The sequence below is a fragment of the Schistocerca nitens genome, chromosome 3, assembly GCF_023898315.1.
Source record: "Schistocerca nitens isolate TAMUIC-IGC-003100 chromosome 3, iqSchNite1.1, whole genome shotgun sequence".
Taxonomy (NCBI): Eukaryota; Metazoa; Arthropoda; class Insecta; order Orthoptera; family Acrididae; genus Schistocerca; species Schistocerca nitens.
Genome location: NC_064616.1, coordinates 516167265 through 516189533, shown reverse-complemented (window position 1 = coordinate 516189533; position 22269 = coordinate 516167265). Strand labels below are relative to the sequence as shown.

General features: G+C 45.2%; 1 protein-coding gene across 1 annotated transcript in view; it reads left to right on the top strand.

Moving 5' to 3' along the window:
- Positions 1-22269, top strand: part of LOC126248436 (aminopeptidase N-like) — a 467552-nt gene that overhangs the window by 313638 nt on the left and 131645 nt on the right. The window contains exon 9 of the mRNA XM_049949414.1: positions 11598-11778. Coding sequence (XP_049805371.1) covers positions 11598-11778 — 181 coding nt within the window. The remainder of the gene's footprint in view (positions 1-11597; positions 11779-22269) is intronic.

Genomic DNA, 22269 nt, shown 5'->3' with positions numbered 1-22269 from the left:
GCAAGCTATCCGGCAGAGAAGCTTCAAACAACGGAAACATTAGAAAGGTAATAGTCCAAACAAATGAGCTAAGGGTGCTAACTACTGAAATTAAGGACTGACCCAAAGTAGCCCAAATTTATTATAATCATAAGTTCAATCAAGGACAAAAACATAGTTCGATAATAGCAAAGCATTAATTTCGGATGATCTGGAAAAAGGAAATTGAAACATAAAATCCCGAAACAGGCTCAATTAGATGCGACTGTAGTATGACATAGCTCTAGGCGATTGGATAAAGAAATGATCATACAATTAATTCACAAATCATCGGACAAACAAGTACATGATTCCGATGAGGACATGCAAACTGTTTCGGCCTGTCGTTAGGTAAAGGATATCACTTCTAAGACCCCAGAGTGCCTGAATCATAAGTAAGCCACCAATTGCTTAGCACAATTCTGAAAGAAGTCCCCATTTAGTTGTAGAAACGCACCTATATATTCCTAACCATCCTCATCTCCCCTTCGCCCTGGCAGCAAGTTCTTAGCGTATGTCTCCGCTGAGACGTGGACTGCATACGCCGTCTTGCCATTCATGTCTACATTTCAGGTGATGGATCTGAGCCCCAGCTAAAGATTTGTCTTCAGATGTGCCTCTCTCCTCCGCCCCAATACCTCTTCGTCAAAAAAACTAATAGCTGACTGGAACTAAATTCTGTCAGTCATCTCGAGATTTCCTCGTCTGAAAACACTAAGCGAAGTTTGGCTATCAGTTGTCCCGATACTTCCTCGTCTTAAAGCTGAAGGCTAAGTGTCTGAAAAATCCTCTTTGTTTCCAGTTCTTCACGGAAACCCCGCGAAAACACACTCGCCTTCCAGCCACAAAGTTTGCTAGCCATTCTCCCAATAGGAAACCTCGTAACAAAACACTGAATGATATCGGAGATCTATTGAGTAAGCTTGATATACAGTGAATCTGGAGACCAGGCAATCGAGTGAACCTTATTGTCATTGTTGTGGATTGGCAAGACAGCCAACCCACTATGAGAGGAAGCCGAAAGGTACGCGTTTTAGCTCACGCAGGCTGGCGTGAGGTCTGGAACAGGTCAAGGAAATGAGACTAACAAAAAACGTACGTAGCTGCTGGAATACTTAACTTTAATCCATAATTGGTGAACATCGCTCTTGACGGTACATGTTTTACAGCATCAATAGTAACTGGTAATGGCGCCTTGCTAGGTCGTAGCAAATGACGTAGCTGAAGGCTATGCTAACTATCGTCTCGGCAAATGAGAGCGTAATTTTTCGCTAGCAAAGTCGGCTGTACAACTGGGGCGAGTGCTAGGAAGTCTCTCTAGACCTGCCGTGTGGCGGCGCTCGGTCTGCAACCACTGATAGTGGCGACACGCGGGTCCGACGTATACTAACGGACCGCGGCCGATTTAAAGGCTACCACCTAGCAAGTGTGGTGTCTGGCGGTGACACCACAGTCATACTCTGCAAACTATTGGAACACAAATATAATCACTCTATGAACAATTTTTTCTGCTGGAAACAATCTGTTCGGTAATAGATGCAAGTCGACAGCAATAATAATTACGCAGTCCAAATACTTTACGGCATCTTTTTTAACAGTAGTTACTACTTACCGAGCAAATTAGAGCACTGGTTAAGAAATTGGCCTCTTGTTTGGAAGGAAGGGTTTTTAAATCTTCGTTCATCCAACTTACTAAGTTTTTTTATGGTTAAACTACACTGATAACCCAAAACATTTGTCACCAGAACCACTAAGATTGAATTTCGCCTGTTTGCGTTCCGGGAACGTGATACGATAAGGAAAGTACACTGATGGAAAGAAAACTACCAACACCAAGAACTCGTTGTACGATACAAATGAAAGTTGGTATGCGTATTCCTACACCTGACAGATGACGTCTATTTAAATTTCGCGTCAGTTGCAGAAGAGTTGCGCTAGTAGCGCCATCATTAGGACTGAAACCAGGTTTGCTTTAAATACGGGCTGTAACGGTCTCTAGCATTAACTTCGGGAAGTAGTGAGATGATTTTTCTCAAGAATGCCTTTAAGGCAACATAGACGCCACTATCATCAGCTCAATGAGTCTGAACTAGGTCGTGTATTAGGGCTGCGCGAAGCTGGATGTTTCTTCCTCGATATTGCAGAAAGACTTGGCAGAAATGTAGCCACTGAACAGGGTTGCTTGGAGCGGAAGTCACGAGAGTATACGGTCGCAAGAACACCAGTCCGGATGTCCACGTGACACTACCGAGAGGGAACACCGTCGATTTCGGCGACTGCCTCTGGCGCATCGTACTATATCTGCAGCAGCAGTTTCAACAGCAGTTGGCACCACCGTGACACGACGTACTGTTACTAATCGGTTACTTCAAGGACAGTTCCGAACCCGACGCCGTGTAGCGTTCATTCCACAGATCTCAAACCACCGCCTTTTGCGACTTTAGTTGTGTCAAGCGAGAGCTCATTGGAGGGCAGGGTGGAAAACAGTTGTGTTTTCCGATGATATGTGATTCTGTCTCGATACCATTGATGGCCATGTGTTGGTTAGGAGGCGGCCAGCTGAGGACCTGCAACCAGCCTGTCTGTCTGCGTGCTCGGCACACTGGTGATACACTGGGAGTTACGGCCTCAGGTGTGATTTCGCACGACAGTAAGAGCAATCTTGTCGTTATCCCACGCACTCTGACTGCAAATTCGTATGTTAATCTCGTGATGCCACCTGTTGTACGGCCATTCATCTACAGCAGGGCTTCCCAACCTTTTCAGCTGGCGGACCCCTTCTACAGCCGAAAATCCTTGGCGGACCCCTAGTCAATCAAGAGCACAGTAACTTTAAATTTCAGAGCGAAACCTATGGGAACTGAAAGCTTCTTAATCCAAGTGCCATGTTCCCAATGACCCTCCTCTCCCCCCCCCCTCCCGAAGTATCTATAATCTTTGGAGCTTCTTGTGATTGTTCTTCCTTTGGTCGTCCTCCCTCCTCATTCATTTCAATTGGAAACTTCCCTTGTTGTGAAGGCGATGGAGAAACCGCACTCTTCTTCAATGATCCTGACTTCAGCCACTGATCCATGTTAGAAGTAATAAACTGGTCAAAAATCGACTTAAGATATAGGTAGTGCACTGACAAAGCATGTTCAACATTTAACGATGCCTGGAGAGGCATACGTGCCAGCGAGCTCTGTGATTGGTCGACAAAGCTCGCTCCGCGCATGCGTAAAAGGTTTCAGCGCATCTAGCGCCGTGAGCCGGTGCACAAACGACCCCCGTACTGTTGCGAAACAGTCGATCAGAGAAGCCGCATTCACCGGCACTAAACTGTGTATGCGTTCTCACTTAGGAACCGCAAAGGCTGCTTGGGAATACGACCTGAAGTTGGGTTGGGTTGTTTTGGGGAAGGAGACCAGACAGCGAGGTCATCGGTCTCATCGGGTTAGGGAAGGACGGGGAAGGAATTCGGCCGTGCCCTTTGAAAGGAACCATCCCGGCATTTGCCTGGAGCGATTTAGGGAAATCACGGAAAACCTAAATCAGGATGGCCGGACGCGGGATTGAACCGTCGTCCTCCCGAATGCGAGCCCAGTGTCTAACCACTGCGCCACCTCGCTCGGTACGACCTGAAGTAAAAGTACACATGTTTTAGACACGAAAAAAAAAATTGTGATGAATTTGATTTTCACATTTTTATTCAATAATTTTACTCATTATTTTACACGATTTGGTCAAAGGTGGCTGCGGACCCCCTAGAAAGAGCCGGAGGACCCCTAAGGGGTCCGCGGACCACACGTTGGGAAGCCCTGATCTACAGCATTCCACGGGTTGTTTTCCAACAGGATAACGCACGCCCACATATCGCTGTTGAACCCCAACAAGCTCTACAGAGTGTCGTCATGTTCCCTTAGCCTGTTGAATCATCAGATCTGTCTCGAATCAAGCACGTATGGGACATCTTCGGACAACTTCCGCGTCATCCACAGCCAGCATTAAATGTCCCTGTATTGAGCCACCAAGTGTAACAAGCATAGAACTCCATCCTTCAAACTGACATCCAGCACCTGTAGGATAGAAGGCATCCACGTTTGCATGCTTGCATTCAAAATGGCTCTGAGCACTATGCTACTTAACTTCTCAGGTCATCAGTCGCCTAGAACTTAGAACTACTTAAACCTAACTAACCTAAGGACATCGCACACATCCATGCCCGAAGCAGGATTCGAACCTGCGACCGTAGCGGTCGCTCGGTTCCAGACTGTAGCGCCCAGAACCGCACGGCCACTCCGGGCGGCTTGCATTCAACATTCTGGTGTTTACACCAGTTGTTAATGTACTAGCTTTTCACATTTGCAATGGCTATTCTCGCGCTTACATTAACCTCTGACCTTGCAAGGTTTCCAAGATGCTACCCCAGGCGGGTGTAAAGTGAATGTGCGCTACGGAAAATACTGAACGCGAAAATGAAGATTTGGCCCTGTTTGACTACCCCCTGAGGCAGATCTTACGATCTCTTAATGGTGCATATTATCTCCTCCTCCTTGCCCTTTAATATATAATTTACAACATAAACAAGGGAACTAGCAACTACAAAATGATAAATGTTGTTTCTGCTTATGCATTTATTGTAGATTAAAACCCCTTTATATATTACAAATGTTAATATATCGCTGTCCAATGGACATAAAGAGATACAAATGAATTTCCTAACTAATACAATTGATCAATTGCAAAAATCTGCCCCCTTTTTACGGCTAGTGTCAAATATGAGCCTGCGCGACCGCTACGGTCGCAGGTTCGAATCCTGCCTCGGGCATGGATGTGTGTGTTGTCCTTAGGTTAGTTGGGTTTAAATAGTTCTAAGTTCTAGGGGACTTACGACCTCAGCAGTTGAGTCCCATAGTGCTCAGAGCCATTTGAACCATTTTTTTGAAATATGAGCTACAGTGGTGTGCAGACTCAGTGGAAATAAAATTATCGTGATCACAGCTGATTAGCTTTATAGCCCTAATAAGCGAAAGCAATTAGCAATATCACCGTATGTACTGCGTCCGATGCGTCGGAGTGATGGTTCTCGTACACGTCTGCGACGACCGAAGAACTCCAGCCAAAAAATATTAAAAAAAAAAAACACTCATTCAAATACAAGGACGGCAGAAGACGGTTCTCTGACTAGTATAATCTAATACTGTCTTCTCCTCTCTGTGTTCTACAGACGAGAACCGCTAACTCCCATCCACAAGGCCTGAGTTCAGATAACGTCTCAAAGTGAGTATAGGCAGAAGTGCTCTCAATCACTGAACGCTTCGTACTCAACGACGACTCCCTACCCGAAGGCGAGGTCGCGAATCATATAAGTTCGCAACAGTACAGTGCCTAACCGTTCTAATTATCAAATCTCCTGAGAGCAAAGGCAGCAGTCCGTCTGTACCAACAAAAGCTGACACTGAGCGACCGTCAAACACAGGCGCTCAAAACGGAAGACCTCTCCACCGCTGGCTTCCCAGCAAAGCTCGTCTCACCTCCCTCGTAACTGCAGAAGGCGATCATATTCTCGAAACTACGGAATATTTTCCCTCTCTACAGATTCTTCCAAACGCCGACCAACCATATTTTATCTTTTGTCGTCCAGTGCGGAAAGTTTTCGAGGAAATGCCTATCCCTGTTAATTCGGTTATCCTGCCGACCTAGCCACAATACCGGCCAGCAGCCACTTCTGCTTCAGCGCTCAGGTGCCCCGACCGTCCGTCTTGCACTACTTCCTGGTTTTTAGCAGGACCAACACACCTGTGCGGGCTTTTCCACCCAGGACCTGAGTTATGCCTGCCTTTTCATTTCCGCTGGCGTTCCAATCTCTGATAGTATAGGCAATCATTCATTCCACCATTTTGATAGTAAAGACAGTCCATCACCTTTCATGCAGTGAGCCTTACAACTATTTACAAGTTGTACGTGACAATGTCAGTCTTCTTTAATTACTCATATATACAATGTACAACCTATCAAACGATACCTACTACTGGCAATTAAAATTGCTACACCAAGAAGAAATGCAGACGATAAACGGGTATTCATTGGACAAATATATTATACTAGAACTGACATGTGATTTTATTTTCACGCAGTTTAGGTGCATAGGTCCTGAGAAATCAGTACCCAGAACAACCACATCTGGCAGTAATAACGGCCTTGATACGCCTGGGCATTGAGTCAAACAGAGCTTGGATGGCGTGTACAGGTACAGCTGCCCATGCAGCTTCAATACGATACCACAGTTCATCAAGAGTAGTGACTGGCGTATTGTGACGAGCCAGTTGCTCGGCCACCATTGACCAGTCGTTTTCTATCGGTGAAATATCTGGAGAATGTGCTGGCCAGGGCAGCAGTCGAACATTTTCTGTATCCAGTAAGGCCCGTACAGGACCTGCAACATGCCGTCGTGCCTTATCCTATTGAAATGTAGGGTTTCGCAGGGATCGAATGAAGGGTAGAGCCACGGGTCGTAACACATCTGAAATGTAGCGTCCACTGTTGAAAGTGCCGTCAATGCGAAAAGAGGTGACCGAGACGTGTAACCAATGGCATCCCATACCATCACGCCGGGTGATACGCCAGTATGGCGATGACGAATACACGCTTCCAATGTGCGTTCACCGCGATGTCGCCAAACACGGATGCGACCATCATGATGCTGTAAACAGAATCTGGATTCATCAGAAAAAATGACGTTTTGCCTTTCGTGCACCCAGGTTCGTCGTTGAGTACACCATCGCAGGCGCTCCTGTCTGTGATGCAGCGTCAAGGGTAACCGCAGCAATGGTCTCCGAGCTGATAGTCCATGCTGCTGCAAACGTCGTCGAACTGTTCGTACAGATGGTTGTTGTCTTGCAAACGTCCCCATCTGTTGACTCAGGGAACGAGACGTGGCTGCACGATCCGTTACAGCCATGCGGATAAGATGCCTGTCATCTCGACTGCTAGTGATACGAGGCCGTTGGGATCCATCACGGAGTTCCGTATTACCCTCCTGAACCCACCGATTCCATATTCTGCTAACAGTCTTTGGATCTCGACCAACGCGAGCAGCAATGTCGCGATACGATAAACCGCAATCGCAATAGGGTACATTCAGCCCTTTATCAAAGTCGGAAACGTGATGGTACGCATTTCTCCTCCTTAGACGAGGCATCACAATAACGTTTCACCAGGCAACGCCGGTCAACTGCTGTTTGCGTATGAGAAATCGGTTGGAAACTTTCCTCATGTTAGTACGTTGTAGGTGTCGCCACCGGCGCCAACCTTGTGTGAATGCTCTGAAAAGCTAATCATTTGCATATCACAGCATCTTCTCCCTGTCGGTTAAATTTCGCGTCTGTAGCACGTCATCTTCGTGGTGTAGCAATTTTAATGGCCAGTACTGTAATTCCGGTTTTAAATCACGCAAGGTATGTAGATGAGTGCTTGTAAGGTACGAAATTATAGCCACTTTGCTGGTTAATCACTTACATATGTTACCGAGGCAAATGTATTTCCGAAATTTTATTATTTTACGTTATTTCTTGGTATTGAGATTTTTTCAGTAAATGTACATAAGCAAAGCATAGACGAAGTGACACAAATGTGAAAATCCGCTGACATAAGCAATTTTGAAAACTGTGGCGGTATGCCTCGCCTGCCCATTCCTCTGCTAACAAACGAAACCCAGTGAAGGTAATGACAGTACATATGCTTTTGGAAGCATCTGAATCGATCCTACTTTCTAGTATGAATCTATCTGTCACTTTGAAAGTTGATTAACGGAAACTACTCACGAGGGATTAAGTGAACAAAAAGGCAGTACCACATTCGTGACAATGGGTAGGGCCTAAATCCAGTTTATTACTGTACTGCGTTATACTCTGAATTAAATATTTATAAAGCAACAGTGTTCAGTATTAAGTTCATATGTTATCAAGCATCAGTTAAAATAAAAGGTAACAAAATGGAGTGAGTGAAGTCCCTATAAGGTTGAGATGAACGAGAGAGAATGCTAGCAGTGAGGAGCAACAGTGGAGCATGATGGCGCGTTATCTAGCCTGTACGCCGTAGCATCTCGCCGTGTCGTGCCGACGACGCCTGGTGATTGTCCACGAGGTCGTTTGAGAGGGACGCGGACGCTACGTGTCCATTGCTCCGGGGCATCGACAAAAGTGAGGCTGAGTGACCCTGCTGGGTACTACTTAAAAACTTGATCCCGGCAAGAAAACAGCAGGCTCTCCTTGTAGGTGCTATTTTGTATTGCCACCCCAACGGCCGTTGATACAAAAAGGTCAGTGTCTTACCATTGAGTTCTCAGGAAACTTTTCGGATCTGTTAGGTTGTCATTACATGGTTGGTCCTAGAGGACAACTAACTCCCAGGAATGCATCCTTGCGCTCCTGGCGTTCTTCAGACCAACAAGCTTCTCTAACAGTCACTGATATCTTGGTGACTGCCTTAAAATTAACGTGCCACAGAACTACCTATGTACAGAGAGAATAATGTTAATAATTTCCGTCTGATTTTAGTCTCGGGAACACACAGAAAGCTTGGAGCCACAGTTTTATTTTATTTTCATGTATAGCTTAATTCACTAATAAAGTAAATTCATCACAAAAGGACATACTGTTATGCCCTGGCGCCTACGAAAGAGCATCTTGGAAACTGCGGTGCTGGTCGGCTGTTTGCGTGCTGCTGTTGTGTGCATCTATGGAAGGTGATTGAAAGACTGTGAAACCACGAGTAGGTGACGAGGTGTTGGAAAGAAGCAAAGAAGATTGGGTTTAACGTCCCGTCGACATCGAGGTCATTATCGACTTAACACACAATCGGATTGTGTCAAGGATGGAGAAGGAAATAGATCGTGCTCTTTAACATCAACGCATGAATATGTCAAGCCCTTCCTTCTTACCTTCACAATAAAAAGCCTTGTCTCAGTATTACTGTGTACGGGACAGGTGTTGGACGTCATCGCCTCTTCACACATCGTGAAGGACCGTACGACGGACGCAGGCAGGTGGAGGCAGTATTGTGCTATGGAGTACATTCACTTGGGCTTCTGTGGAGCCTGTGGCAGTTGGGGTCTACGTGAACGTTATCACGGGACCACCTGCATCCCTTCATGCTTAGTGTTTTTCTTCCGAAGGTTATGGCATCTTCCAGCGAAATAATTGTCCATGTCACAAGGTCAGAATCACGCTACAGTGGTTTCAGGAGTATGGTAGTAGACTGGCTTTGATTTTCCAGCCACAAAATTCGTCTAGTCTATCGCGCGCCAACCTTGTGCCCGCAAACCATCGGCCCGTAAGTTACTGGAATATTTTAACTTCTGCTTCGACATTTGGTGCTATATACCTGCGGGAGCCTAATAGGTACTTGTCAGATCCTTACAAACCCCCCCCCTCCCCCAATAATCGCTGCTGTATGATGCTCCAAAAGTCGATAAAACTCAACTAAGTAGTTGGTCATAAGGTTTCGGCTTATCAGTATAAATCACTTCCTTTCATTTACGAGATCATTCCTTTAAAAAGACCACGGCTGAACAAATTCACCTTCCTTGTCTAAATCAGCTGCTATTCTGTCTATGATTAATTTCTGAATTGTTAACAACTTTTCTTTTTGCTTCACATTGCCATCATATATCCAACAAATGTTCACCTGGAATACACATGCTGACACTGCTATCATTGTGTTCTAACAGAAAGACACTGCTATCGTGACACTTTGTTTGCGTTGTTCGGTGGTCCTGCATTCCCTGAACTATATAAGCGTAATTAACAATGTCGGTATAGCAACATGGGGACAGCTGCGTGTCGTGTGTTGTGAAACTACAAACGCCAAAATACGCTCTCGCTTTCATACACTTGTGCCTTCTACAGAAGTCTAGGGCGCAACTAGGTGCGCCACTCATCGCATGTATCGTACAAAGCGACAGTATTATGTGTTGGTGACCCATAGTATTTAAACAACACGCCATAAAAATGTATGTTACACTAATGTTTGAAATTTAAGCGTAATTAGAAATACGATAAACTACATACAGAGAAAATGAACGGTTACTGTTGGTGACACTCAACAATCCCCACAAACCGAAATTCCCCTCTATGTATATGAAAGAAGCATTCCTTGCTTCGGATGGCACGTGATCCAAAGACAATGAAAAATTTGTGTGTTGGAGCCATAATATCTATCTCGATAGTACCTTCTTTGCTTACGGAAGGTAGCTTTCCCGTGAAACTTGTCACGCATTTGCACAAAACATCATTTCAACGCTGATTGGCAGGGAAAAGTTCTCCGACGCCCCGATACAGATATGACACACGCACACGCAGCATCTTTGAATGTGCTATGAATGTTATTTCACGGCTACGGCAAAGATTCCGAGACACAGGAACCGTTATTTGTAGCCCATGCAAGGTCGATAGAGAGTAACTACTCAACACGACCTATATCTTGTCTCAACTTCACGACGAAATAGAATAATGTCTTTAAGACTATTGTGTGAAATCCACACAGTCGCTTCTGGAGTTGCTGTTTGGCGGAAAACAATGTATCTATGGTTCCAAGTAGTTGTTCCGTACGTGGATATCTGAAAGTGCATGTCCCATACACAGTAACACTGAGACAAGGCTTTTTATTGTGAAGGTAAGAAGGAAGGGCTTGACATATTCATGCGTTGATGTTGTAATTCTAGAGATGCCCAGAGATACGGGGATAAGGTACTGCAACCAGATGAGTAGTTTGTCAGAAGTGGAGTTACTTTTCATAGACGATAACATCCGCATGCAGGGAATTGCCCTGGTGAGCGTATTTCTCACAGGTGCTGCTGTCCACCTCATGAACCGACATATGAGTTCTCTGTATATAATTTCCATACAGCTTGTCTGGGATACAATGGGGATGTGAGCTTCAGAGATGCGAATTATCTTCCTTAGGTATGCGATTGATAGTCATCTGATATCATGAATCATCTCATTCTGATGCTGCCATCCCACTACCAATCATTTGTGACATCTAAGGGTATTCACATCTCCCCTTCTTTGTCGTGGACGTGATTGTGTCAGTTTTGATACTCTTTTGGTTGATGAATGGATGGATTTTCGGCTCCAGAACCTTGCTACTTACACGTTTTCAGCCCGTCTTATGGCGCATCCCCAGCGATGAATTTTTCCCTCGTTATGTAACCCTTCTGACAACCTATTTAAGAAATATGTTCTTTTTGTTATTACGCTTAACTTCGGGGTAGCAGTGTACTTGTCCTTGCCGCTCTAGCGACGTCTCTCCCAATTATCCACTTTCGGCATGTACTAACGGCGGTAGTAGGTGAACATGTAACTAGCGTCGCTGTTGACGTGATATCTAACTCCCACCGCTCGTCCATCGCAATCCGTCCTTTATTATAGTCATCTACGTCAGAAGATTCTTCCCAGTCTCTGCTCACTGAGCTGACCAAATTATTTTCCTTGTAAATACATCTAGCGTGACCTACTCGTGGTCATCTCGGCAGTGCGGTTCGTGCAGTTTTCTGGTTGTTCTGAGGACACACGGACTATGGACTGTTTGTTGAACAGGGAGCGGCTCACAGACACGGCCGGAGTGGACCTGGAGGACCTGTTCCGGGCTGTGGGAGACGTCAGCGACCGCCTGCCTCCAGGCCAGACGCTGGCGGACGTGATGACCCCGTGGGTGACGCAGCCCGGCTTCCCACTGGTCACAGTCAGCAGGCAGGGCGGGAGCTTGGTGCTGTCACAGGTACGAATCAAAATAATACAAAAAGCTTCCCGTGTACAAACATACACTTACATTTTCACTTATCTTTCGGTTATCACCACGAATTCTCCCATTTATGTTTTCAAATCTGTTACCAGTTGCGCGATTAACACAATTTCACATCCTGTCTTACATTCTATGTGGCTCGTAGACTGATACAACTTTTCTGTGGGATATCGTTAAAGTGCTAGCTAGTGTGTTCAACGTTTCTAAAACGTAACTGCATATTTTCAGCAACAGTTATAATAGCGTGCAGTACATTATGTTACCTTTATTATGATGATGGTGAAAGAAAATGGAAAACGTGAAACCCAGTCCTCCCGAGTAACACAAGGGGGGGCCGTTGAGCTTAGCGTCCCCAGCCCAACGCAATGATCACCATTAATAGTCAGTTTCTCTATGTGTCATTAGCGTAGCTTGGATGCCTTGTGGACTGCTTGCGGAACATGTTTACAAGATTCTAGATAAAGCTACGAATTTTGGATTAAATTAAAAGGAATTAATAAATAACGCGGTAGCAGATCTCCAAGAAGCTGGTGCTTTTAAATGTCTTTTTCTTTGAATTTTTTAAGCGTGCGTGAATTTCTAATTCTTCATACATCCCTATTTCGTTGTATGGAGGATTATGAGTTTTTTTTTTTCGATGCTGTGCGCCGTGTGACTAGCTTGTATGAGGTGAACTGCGATGGTGGATTTATATCCCATGGTTATTTTTTCTTTTTAATTTTATGTGTTCCTGGTACCGCGTTTTAAAATTACTCCCCGTTTGCCTAGTGTAGCTACCCTTACAATCAGAACAGTAAATTTGATATGTTCAATTGTTTTGGCATAAGTCTTGCCTCATGTTGATGTGTATCAAAAGATGTAAAGGCAGAAGTTCAGATTTATGTGCGATGTGTACATTGTTTTTTAAGAAAGATTACTGAGTATGTATCTATGTAATGCATGTATGTATGTATGTAGTATGTATGTGTGAATGTATGTATGAGTGTATGTACATATATGTCTGTATGTACGTACGCACACTATGGGTATAATTCTGCACTTGATTTGGATGTCACATCGACTATAACTATTTTACGTTTTTTTAGTCTTTTATTTGTGAAACAAGCAATACGAATATTCGAATATATCAGGACTTAAATCGTCTTAAACCCATGTAATACTTACAATGTAATAAAATCTTCAGTCTTCACAATCTTGACACACCCGTGTTTCTCGGGATATCATTGGGCACATAATATTTTCAATCCATCTGGCTTGTACTTCCATCGTCTGGACGTTGTTTCTCTACAGCATATCGTAACTTTTATTATACGAGGGGCGTTCAATAAGTAATACAACACAGTTCTTTTCTCAGCCAGTTTCGGTTGAAAAAATGCGGAATTTGTTGTGGGACATCTAGAATGTTCCCACTTCAGCCCCCACTTCAGCCCCTATAGCTTCACAAATTTCCGAAACACGGCGACGCTACACGTAGCCTTCAAAATGGCGTCCGTAATGGAAGTACGTTCCAAGTAGAAAGCTGTCACTGAGTTTGTTTTGACAGAAAACCAGACCATTGCAGATATTCATAGATGCTTTCAGAATTTCGACGGAGACCTGGAAGTGAACAAAAGCACAGTAAGTCGTTGGGCGAGGCGTCTGTCAACATCGCAACAAGGTCGCGCAAACCCGTCCAATTTCCCGCGTGGAGGCCGGCTGCACACAGCTGTGACTCCTGTAATGTTGGAACGTGCAGAGACACTCATTCGAGGTGATCGACGGATCACAGTCAAACAATTCGCTGTTCAACTGGATGTCTCTGTTGGTAGTGCTGATACTCTCGTCCTCCAGTTGGGGGTACTCAAAAGTGTGCCCGCTCGCTGTCTTCCTCGTCGCCTAACAAAAGACCATAAAAAGCAACGAAGGACTATCAGTGCGGAATTACTTGCGTGTTACGAGACTGATCGTGAAGGTTACTGACGTAGCAAAACGTCTGCTCCGACGTCGACTAGTAGAATGGAACCATGCGAGCATACAGGCCTTCCCAGTAACATGGAGTAAGGCCATCGGATTGAATGGAGATTATGTTGGAAAATAGTGGAGAATAATATGGCGTATTGGATACTGAACAAAACCAATCTGCTTTCAGAAAAAGATGAGTTGCATTACTTACTGAACGCCTTGTTTTCTCAACTTCTGTTTCATAAAATGTTTGTATATATTTGACATTTATGGCAGTTTTAAGAACCACTTGAAAGTGGTCTAATATAAAGACTTAAGCCGGCAGTGAGCTCAGTAAAGGTCTCAAAATGACTGGAGTGGTTTTTCAGTAACAACCCCATAAATAGTGTCATGTGCCTTCACTCCAAGAGGCAAGCAGAGGGATTGAGAATTTAACTGAAGCCACTGGCACCATTCCCGGTGACTAAGGCCCTTACGCCATTCTTGACACCCAAATACTGGCGGTGAACATCTCTTTCATCACCAGGATTCGAAATGACTACCTCCTAGTCGGTGGCGACCACACATGTGTGAGTTAGCGACCTCGGCTACGAACTCGGTTACCTTCAAAACGTTACTTACTTTCTCAAAGGTTCTTTATATTCCACGTGAATATTCCTTTGATATTGTTCATAGACATCACATGCCACTTTGTTCCTAAAGTATATGAACGTGGTGTCTAGTAGCAAACGTTGAAGTTGACTTTTCCCATTATCATTATCAAATCAAACTGACAGGCATACATTACTGAATGAAAAATCCACTTATGTAACCAAAGTAGCTTAAATGAGCTATGGCTGTGGAGTTCGTTATGAAGGTAGTCCGTACAAATCCTGATGGTGGAAGAAATTGGATCTCAAGGAAATGGGAGGTTTGGTGGAGGCGTACTGTTCATCACCACCAGACTGTGCACCATCACCCTGGGTTAAATTCCAAACTTGTCTGTTGCCCGTCAGAGCGAGAGGAAACGTGCACTCTTGATGGTTGTCCTACCATCAGAACTTATTACCGATGAGTGTCAATGAATCCATAAGAGGGACCCCAGTACAGAGTGAGGCGACATCCAAATTTACCAATAACACCGATTTATTGAGTCATAGTGACGTCTGTGTATTAATAAACCAACATGACAGCACTTTTCCATCATTCACTTTCCTCAATTTACTTTTCATTCAACAGTGAATATTTTCAACAAATTGAAGATGTGCCTTGAGTATTCCTCTCCCCCCTTACGTAGCAAACTTTTTTTGTGGAAGGCTTCGAGAAGAGGGCACTCGATTTGGTGGAACTTAAGCCAAAATCTCCTGGCGATATGTAGATGTCACTTTTGTAGTATGGTCCGATGGTGAAGAAGAGCTGTCACAATTTTTACAGCATCTGAATTCCATCCACGAGAATATCCAGTGTATGATGTAAGTGTAAGAAAGCAACTGTCTAACGTTTCTAGACGTCTCAGACAGTCGGAAGGGAGCAGTCTGTTTACCGTAAGCCCACACGCAGGCGCCTAGCTGCCACCACAGTTTCCAAACCGTGCGCGTTCTTCGAACGCTGGTACACCGAGTCCATGTTGTATCTTATGGAGACAGTCTTACAAAGCAACCAGAATGTTTACAATCTGTGTTCAAAGATAACATAAGCTTATCAAAGCCTTAAGGAGGAAGAAACGTCATCAAATGGCTCTGAGCACTATGGGACTTAACATCTTAGGTCATCAGTCCCCTAACTAACCTAAGGACATCACACACATCCATGCCCGAGGCAGGATTCGAACCTGCGACCGTAGCAGTCTCGCGGTTCCGGACTGCAGCGCCTAGAACCGCACGGGCACCGCGGCCGGCGAAACGTCATCACTCGCAACACCAACAGGAGAAGGATCTCTTTAAGTCCAACGCGTTCCTCCCATACATCGGCAATATTTCGTCGAAATGAGGTAGCATCCTAAGGAAACATTACCTTAAAGTAATCTTCCGGTCTCCCACAAAGACATGATCTCCTCTCGGTTTGATAAAGGATGATCTGGGCCTGTGGAAGGCTGGAGTCTACATAATTCCGCGCCAGTACCGCATGGCTAAACCCACATTGATCAGACCACATGCACAGCACGTGAAAGGTGCGTGGACGACGATCGGTACACTCGCACTTCGCAACACAGTAAGTCATAGCCGAGCATTATAGCTACACAAGACATTCTATGGATTATTGTGCCACAACGAGATTTTCTGTGATTCAATTATTAACGAAATACGTTTGGTGGAAGATCTTATTAATCGTGAAGGCGGATATCAGCTGGATAAGGCATGAGACTCAGTGATCTCTTTAATATTTTCTGAAACAAAACATATTACGCATAATGCACACGTCTACCTACAATTAATTCTATTATGTTGACACCTCAATTTTAACTCCGCGAGTTCGCAATTCGACAGAGGACACTCATACAGTGATAATACACTCCTGGAAATTGAAATAAGAACACCGTGAATTCATTGTCCCAGGAAGGGGAAACTTTATTGACACATTCCTGGGGTCAGATACATCACATGATCACACTGACAGAACCACAGGCACATAGACACAGGCAACAGAGCATGCACAATGTCGGCACTAGTACAGTGTATATCCACCTTTCGCAGCAATGCAGGCTGCTATTCTCCCATGGAGACGATCGTAGAGATGCTGGATGTAGTCCTGTGGAACGGCTTGCCATGCCATTTCCACCTGGCGCCTCAGTTGGACCAGCGTTCGTGCTGGACGTGCAGACCGCGTGAGACGACGCTTCATCCAGTCCCAAACATGCTCAATGGGGGACAGATCCGGAGATCTTGCTGGCCAGGGTAGTTGACTTACACCTTCTAGAGCACGTTGGGTGGCACGGGATACATGCGGACGTGCATTGTCCTGTTGGAACAGCAAGTTCCCTTGCCGGTCTAGGAATGGTAGAACGATGGGTTCGATGACGGTTTGGATGTACCGTGCACTATTCAGTGTCCCCTCGACGATCACCAGTGGTGTACGGCCAGTGTAGGAGATCGCTCCCCACACCATGATGCCGGGTGTTGGCCCTGTGTGCCTCGGTCGTATGCAGTCCTGATTGTGGCGCTCACCTGCACGGCGCCAAACACGCATACGACCATCATTGGCACCAAGGCAGAAGCGACTCTCATCGCTGAAGACGACACGTCTCCATTCGTCCCTCCATTCACGCCTGTCGCGACACCACTGGAGGCGGGCTGCACGATGTTGGGGCGTGAGCGGAAGACGGCCTAACGGTGTGCGGGACCGTAGCCCAGCTTCATGGAGACGGTTGCGAATGGTCCTCGCCGATACCCCAGGAGCAACAGTGTCCCTAATTTGCTGGGAAGTGGCGGTGCGGTCCCCTACGGCACTGCGTAGGATCCTACGGTCTTGGCGTGCATCCGTGCGTCGCTGCGGTCCGGTCCCAGGTCGACGGGCACGTGCACCTTCCGCCGACCACTGGCGACAACATCGATGTACTGTGGAGACCTCACGCCCCACGTGTTGAGCAATTCGGCGGTACGTCCACCCGGCCTCCCGCATGCCCACTATACGCCCTCGCTCAAAGTCCGTCAACTGCACATACGGTTCACGTCCACGCTGTCGCGGCATGCTACCAGTGTTAAAGACTGCGATGGAGCTCCGTATGCCACGGCAAACTGGCTGACTGACGGCGGCGGTGCACAAATGCTGCGCAGCTAGCGCCATTCGACGGCCAACACCGCGGTTCCTGGTGTGTCCGCTGTGCCGTGCGTGTGATCATTGCTTGTACAGCCCTCTCGCAGTGTCCGGAGCAAGTATGGTGGGTCTGACACACCGGTGTCAATGTGTTCTTTTTTCCATTTCCAGGAGTGTATATGCGCATGCGCCTCCGCTTCAGTTTTTTTGTATAGACTTAGCGACGTGCACCAGTAACCTCCAGTGCAAAATACTCATCTGAAGGTAGCTGAGTGGTTGTCAGTCAAAATATCGTGGTAAAATGTCGAGGTCATCCAGCTGCAATCCTGAAAATTCATGGAGTACTCATTATAGCGGTAAAACTTTGGGAATCACATCGATATGGATGTGTTCACTAAAGTCAAATTACTATCACGACTAGTTTGTCAAAATAATTAAAAAATTACAGAAATTCAGCACAGTATTTCTGGTACACGTAGACTGGGTTGTGGTAATAACTGATCAAGCGTCCCCAAGCTAAAAACTTGTTTCTTTTCCAAAACGAATTGACTTTCACTATTTCAACTATAGATCTTAACTAAGTATTTTTTAGAGGTAAAAGCAAATTAGAAAAATCTACTTAATACAGTATGTGCATATTTAATGTATAAATGTACCAGACGCCACCTGTCGGTAAGAGTTTTATAATTAATATAAATGACGTGCATTCTGCCAACAAATTTAATGTGACGCAGCATGTGAAGGTTGCTGAGTGTGGACGGGTTACTCCTGTAACCTAAATTTGCAGGTACGTTCTGGTACATTTGATGTTGATTAGATAGGACGAAATAGGCTTGCATTTGTGAAATAGTAAATTAGTATAACTGTCATTTCAGATCTGAAGATGGTTCTAGAGGAACCGAAACCGGTGATGTGAATAAATATTTTGCAATCAAGACGGATTTTAAGTAACATTGAACAGGAAAAGCATTAGTCTTTTTTAAATATAGCTTCTTTTCTGCTGATACATATACTGGAGTCTGAGTCTGTGAAACACCGCGAGAAATGAATGATTGAACATAATTTCATATGCTAAACCAGCCTTCAGGTTGCGCTGTATTATTTGATCATGAATGGCACCTGTGTGTTGCAAGTGTCAGTCATGATCAGAACAATGTTCTGTGAGTGAATTACGTCGGAGCTAAGTGACTTCGAAAGTTGGCAAATTGTTGGTGCTCGTACGATGTATGTGCTTCCGTAACCAAGGTAGCCGAAGTTTTTGACGTTTAAAGAGGCACCGTATCGAAGTGTTATACCTCATACAAGGAAAATGGGAATACATCAACCGGTAAGTCAAAACGCGGACGAAATTGTGTGTTGGGTAATCATGACAGACTGCAATTAAAGAGGCCGGCCGGTGTGGCCGAGCGGTTCTAGGCGCTACAGTCCGGAACCGCGCGACCGCTACGGTCGCAGGTTCGAATCCTGCCTCTGGCATGGATGTGTGTGATGTCCGTAGGTTAGTTAGGTTTAAGTAGTTCTAAGTTCTAGGGGACTGATGACCTCAGAAGTTAAGTCCCATAGTGCTCAGAGCCACTTTTTTGCCATTAAAGAGGATTGTGACGAAAAATAAGAGGACGACAGCTGCAAGAGTCACTGACTGCAGAACCGAATGTCGTACTCGCCAACCCTGTCAGCACCAAAATAACACAAAGAGGGCTCCATAAGAAGGAAATTTCATGGCGAGCTGGAATTCCAAAGAAATCCATTTGTAATGCAAATGCCCGTAACAGGAAAACGAGTTGCCGAAGCCATAGAACCTGGACTATAGAGCGATGGAAAACAGTGATTTGGTGGATGAGTGTTTTGCACACTGCTTCCAACTTCTGACAGTTTACGTTCCAAGAGTGAAACAAGGTCTGGGAACGGTGATGGTTTCGGCAGCCATATCGTGGTATTCCATGGGCCTCGCGGTTATCCTGCAAGGTCGCATTACTTTCAAGGATTATGTGACCATTTGGGCTGATCACGTCCAACCCGTGCTACTATATTTGTAGCCTAATGGTGATGCTGTGTCCCGAGACGACAGGACCCCTCTCCACACAGTTCGCATCATCCAGGACTGGTTTTATGAGGACGACGATGAATCCCGTGGTCACCACAGTCACCAGATTTGACTGTTATTGAGCCTCTGTTGTCCACTTTGGAGAGAGGGATGCGTGATCGCTATCCACCTACATCACGGTTTCCTGAACTTGCCGCTATTTAGCTGGAAGAATGACGTAAGAGTCCCTTGAACACCGTTCAGGACCTGTAATTATCCACTTCGAGACGATTGGACGCTATTTTGAATACCAAAGCATTTCCTACACCGTGTTAGAGATGGTAATGTGTTGTGTGTTTAGTGTATCCATATTTTTCGGTCACGAACTTCATGAAGCAATAAATCTGTCTAGAAGAAATTACATAATTATCAATCTGCGTAGATTAGTACTGGTAGTGGTTGGTTATTAATTTACTTAACAGGAGTAGCATGCAGTGTCTCCTCCTGCCATCAACGTATAAAATTAAGTTGTTACGCGACCGTCAAGGGGATTTGTGGCACTTTGTGTTTAAATGAATGAATTAATCAGTTACAGCTAAAACTACATGTGCACTCCACAAACTACCCTTTGGCGTGTCGCAGCTGGTATTTGTGTATCACTGTCACTTCCCTCGTTTCCTGTTCCAGTCGCGACTAGTGCTAGGCAAGAACGCTTTTTGCTAAGCCTCTGTGTGAGCTCTAATCTCTCTAATTATACCTGATGGTCTTTTTCCCGAGATGTAAGTAGTTGGAAGCACTATATTGGTTGACTCTTCTAGGAACGTACGCTCTCCGGATTTTAACAGTAAGCCACACAGAGATACAGAACGTCCCTGTTGCAGCGTCCAAAAATTTCTGTTAACTCTATTCAACGTTTTAATTTATTTATTTTATATTTTTTTCGGAGAACATCTTCACCACTGTTGAAATTACTATTGACAATATTTCACTTCGTTGACACTGTGTCGATGGTTAGAAGTTATTGAATATTAATCGTTTGGGGTTTCCTCGCGAACTGCATGACACTGAAGATACCTCACATGCTTACCGCTGATACAAACAGTAAGCGCTCCGTTTAAATGCACTGAGTCAGAGGAAGTTCTCACAGTCAGCAGGTTTCTCTGACAGAAGGATTTCGACGTTGTCTACGATGACGTTCTAGCCCTGCCCCTTGGCGCTTTCGCATTTCTAGAGAGCCAGTGCATAAATTGGCGAGAACAACAGCACTGTTTTAATAGCAGCTGAAGATGACGAGTAACTGTTCAAATGGCTCTGAGAACTATGGGACTTAACATCTGAGGTCATGAGTCCCCTAGAACTTAGAACTACTTAAACCTAACTAACCTAAGGACATCACGCACATCCATGCCTGAGGCAGGATTCGAACCTGCGACCGTAGCGGTCGCGCGGTTCCAGACTGAAGCGTCTAGAACCACTCGGCCACACTGGCCGGCTGACGAGTAACTGTCTCGTGGAAATAGCGTACAAAATACATTTTCCAAAATGACTGATGGATGATGTGGCCTATTTTACACCATATTTTAGTTCTACGTGATGATGCTTTGCTGAGTGTATTTACATGTTTTGACGATGCCATAACGGCTTTTTCACATTAGGACATGGTGTAGAACAGATCTAAAGATGGTCATTACTGTCTGAAACTGGTCATCGTCGAAGGACTTTACATTGTAATCAAAGACTGAAATAAAAAACATTAGACCTCCTGTCCTCTGGTTTCTGCACCGTCTCACGGACTCCCCTGTTTGCTCCTCATCCATCTCTCTGTGCTGGCGTAAGCTGTCGCCAGCACACCAGGCGACAAAGAGGTTGCGAGAAGATCGGTAGAGGACAAAGACAGACTCGCAAGAAATGCTCAACCAACGCCTTCTCAGCCGCCAGTACTTAGATCGCCGCCGCAGACCAGAGAACTGAGTCATCCAGTGAGTCAACGAGTCGAGTCATCAGTGGCAGCCCACTGGAAATCGCAGTTGCAGTTAGCTCAGCCACTAGCTCAGAGTTAGTCATTACCTAGCAACCAGAGTAGTGTACATAGCAGGACGTGTACTTCACAGCATAGTGGCTAATGTCGATTGTTATGGAGAGCTTGTACCACAACACCTGGACTATATTATGTTAAATAACTTCTTGTTCTTATTAATAAAGAACCCAGTTAATACATGCGGGCAGCTTGTGTTATAGAAGAGCATAGCAGCCACGAACAACATCCTCTGCTTGCTTCCCATGTTACAAGCCTACAGTGAATACGAGATGATGCAAAAATCTCAGTTCAACTCCTCTTCTAACCTTTCTTCCTTTTGGCGTTGTCATTGACAGACAAAATTTTCAGTGCAGCCCAATGACAGATCGCCGTTTCGTGGCCACCCCTCTCTGTGCAGGGTGTAAATTTCCTATCTGGTGTAGGCTGGTGTGTGCCTCGAGAATTGTCATCTTTCTCACGATTTCACATTTTCATGATGTTTTTCTGCCTTCGGAAGCTGTTGTGAGAATAGCTAGACAACACTTATTTATTACTGCTCTCTCTGCGTGATGCCTGGACAGACTCATGTTTGGGCTTCGTCTCAGAGTCTGCTGGCGTCCGTGATTTATAAGGAACGTTCTTACTGTCGAGAAAAACATGTTCTTACGAACTCTGACTTCTTTCACACGCATCCCTGTGTGAATTCTCCGCGCTTTGTGTACACTCCTCCCTGTGCCTGTGGGATGTTAGAATT